Source organism: Wasmannia auropunctata, unplaced genomic scaffold (assembly GCF_000956235.1).
Source record: "Wasmannia auropunctata unplaced genomic scaffold, wasmannia.A_1.0 LD272975.1, whole genome shotgun sequence".
In the NCBI taxonomy this organism is placed as follows: Eukaryota; Metazoa; Arthropoda; class Insecta; order Hymenoptera; family Formicidae; genus Wasmannia; species Wasmannia auropunctata.
The window spans coordinates 1-1,310 of NW_012089915.1; the positions used below are offsets into that span (position 1 = coordinate 1).

General features: G+C 41.8%; 1 protein-coding gene across 1 annotated transcript; it reads left to right on the forward strand.

Annotated features, from left to right (window-relative positions):
• Positions 1–134: 134 nt before the first annotated feature.
• Positions 135–833, forward strand: LOC105462013 (serine proteinase stubble-like; the record flags this gene model as incomplete). The annotated part of the gene is made up of 2 exons (XM_011708533.1): positions 135–414; positions 679–833. Coding segments are annotated over 2 exons (435 nt in total), but the record flags the coding sequence as incomplete, so codon positions are not given.
• Between the last annotated feature and the right edge of the window lie 477 nt (positions 834–1,310).

The following is a 1,310-nucleotide window of genomic DNA, read 5'->3' on the forward strand; positions in this document are numbered from 1 at the left end:
AATATGAAGATTTAATGTCTAGATTTATGATTTCAATTTTTATCAATCTCTTAACTGCAGTATTGAGTTAAATAACGGGATATTCTGTCTAAACTAACGTCAAATGAAAAAAAAATATACAAATATCGCATTATTCTACTGTTTGCAGCTTCCTGGCTTCTTTGGTCGCGGTGTTCGGCGAATACGACATTTCGGGGGAGCTGGAGTCGAAGCGCAGCGTAACGAAAAACGTACGCCGCGTCATCGTGAACCGCGGTTACGATCCGGCGACATTTGAGAACGACCTGGCGCTTCTGGAGCTCGAGTCGCCGGTGCAGTTCGACGAGCACATCGTGCCGATTTGCATGCCGGAGGAAGGCATCGACTTCACCGGCCGAATGGCGACAGTCACGGGCTGGGGCCGACTTAAATACAGTGAGTATCGATTTTCGTTCACCCAATTTATAAAATGCGAACGCCTTTGTGCACATACGACTCATGCGATAAATTTCCCGCAAGACTAGAAAGTACAAAATGAAACAGGTTACCGTGACGAGAGCAGAGTAACAACTTTCACGATGACTCTCGTATACAGCCTCCTACGCGCCCGAATTTTGCTCGTGGTTCTAACGTGACTTTCTTTTCCGTGCGGTCAATTCGCCGTCAAGGTTTTACTAACGGTATCGCTACGTTCGATAGATGGTGGCGTGCCGTCGGTGCTGCAGGAGGTCCAAGTGCCCATAATAAAGAACTCGGTTTGCCAGGAGATGTTCCAAACCGCCGATCACGCGAAATTGATTTTGGATAGCTTCCTCTGCGCTGGATACGCTAATGGCCAGAAGGATTCTTGTGAGGTAATCGGATAAGTTGCTCTCCCTACCGTGTTCCATTAGCTTTATTAACTGTTCCAGCTGTTAGCGGTGCCTCTTTGATCTTATGGCAAATAATATGATTACTCTGTCGGCAGCACGTGCGAAGCTTCAGTTAGATATTATAATATCAGTATTATCATATACAATCTACTCGATCTTCTGTCGTAGGTGTTATTTTTCATTCTAGAGAGAAATATCAAACGCATTTGTTATCCTGTCTTTATTTATCAGCACCACTTTTTAATTCTATAATGCTAGGTAACGCAATAACTTTATCGATCACACGTGGAAAATTTATATCAACATTCTTAATAATATTTATTTGCTTTTCATTTTGAATTTTATTTGTTTTTCACTATTTTGTTTAAAAGGAAGAAAGATTTTTGTTGTTTCAAAGAAAGAATCTTTGACGATTAATTATTGTCCTTTCAAATTGTCGTATGCCGTCTTCTGCTTGAA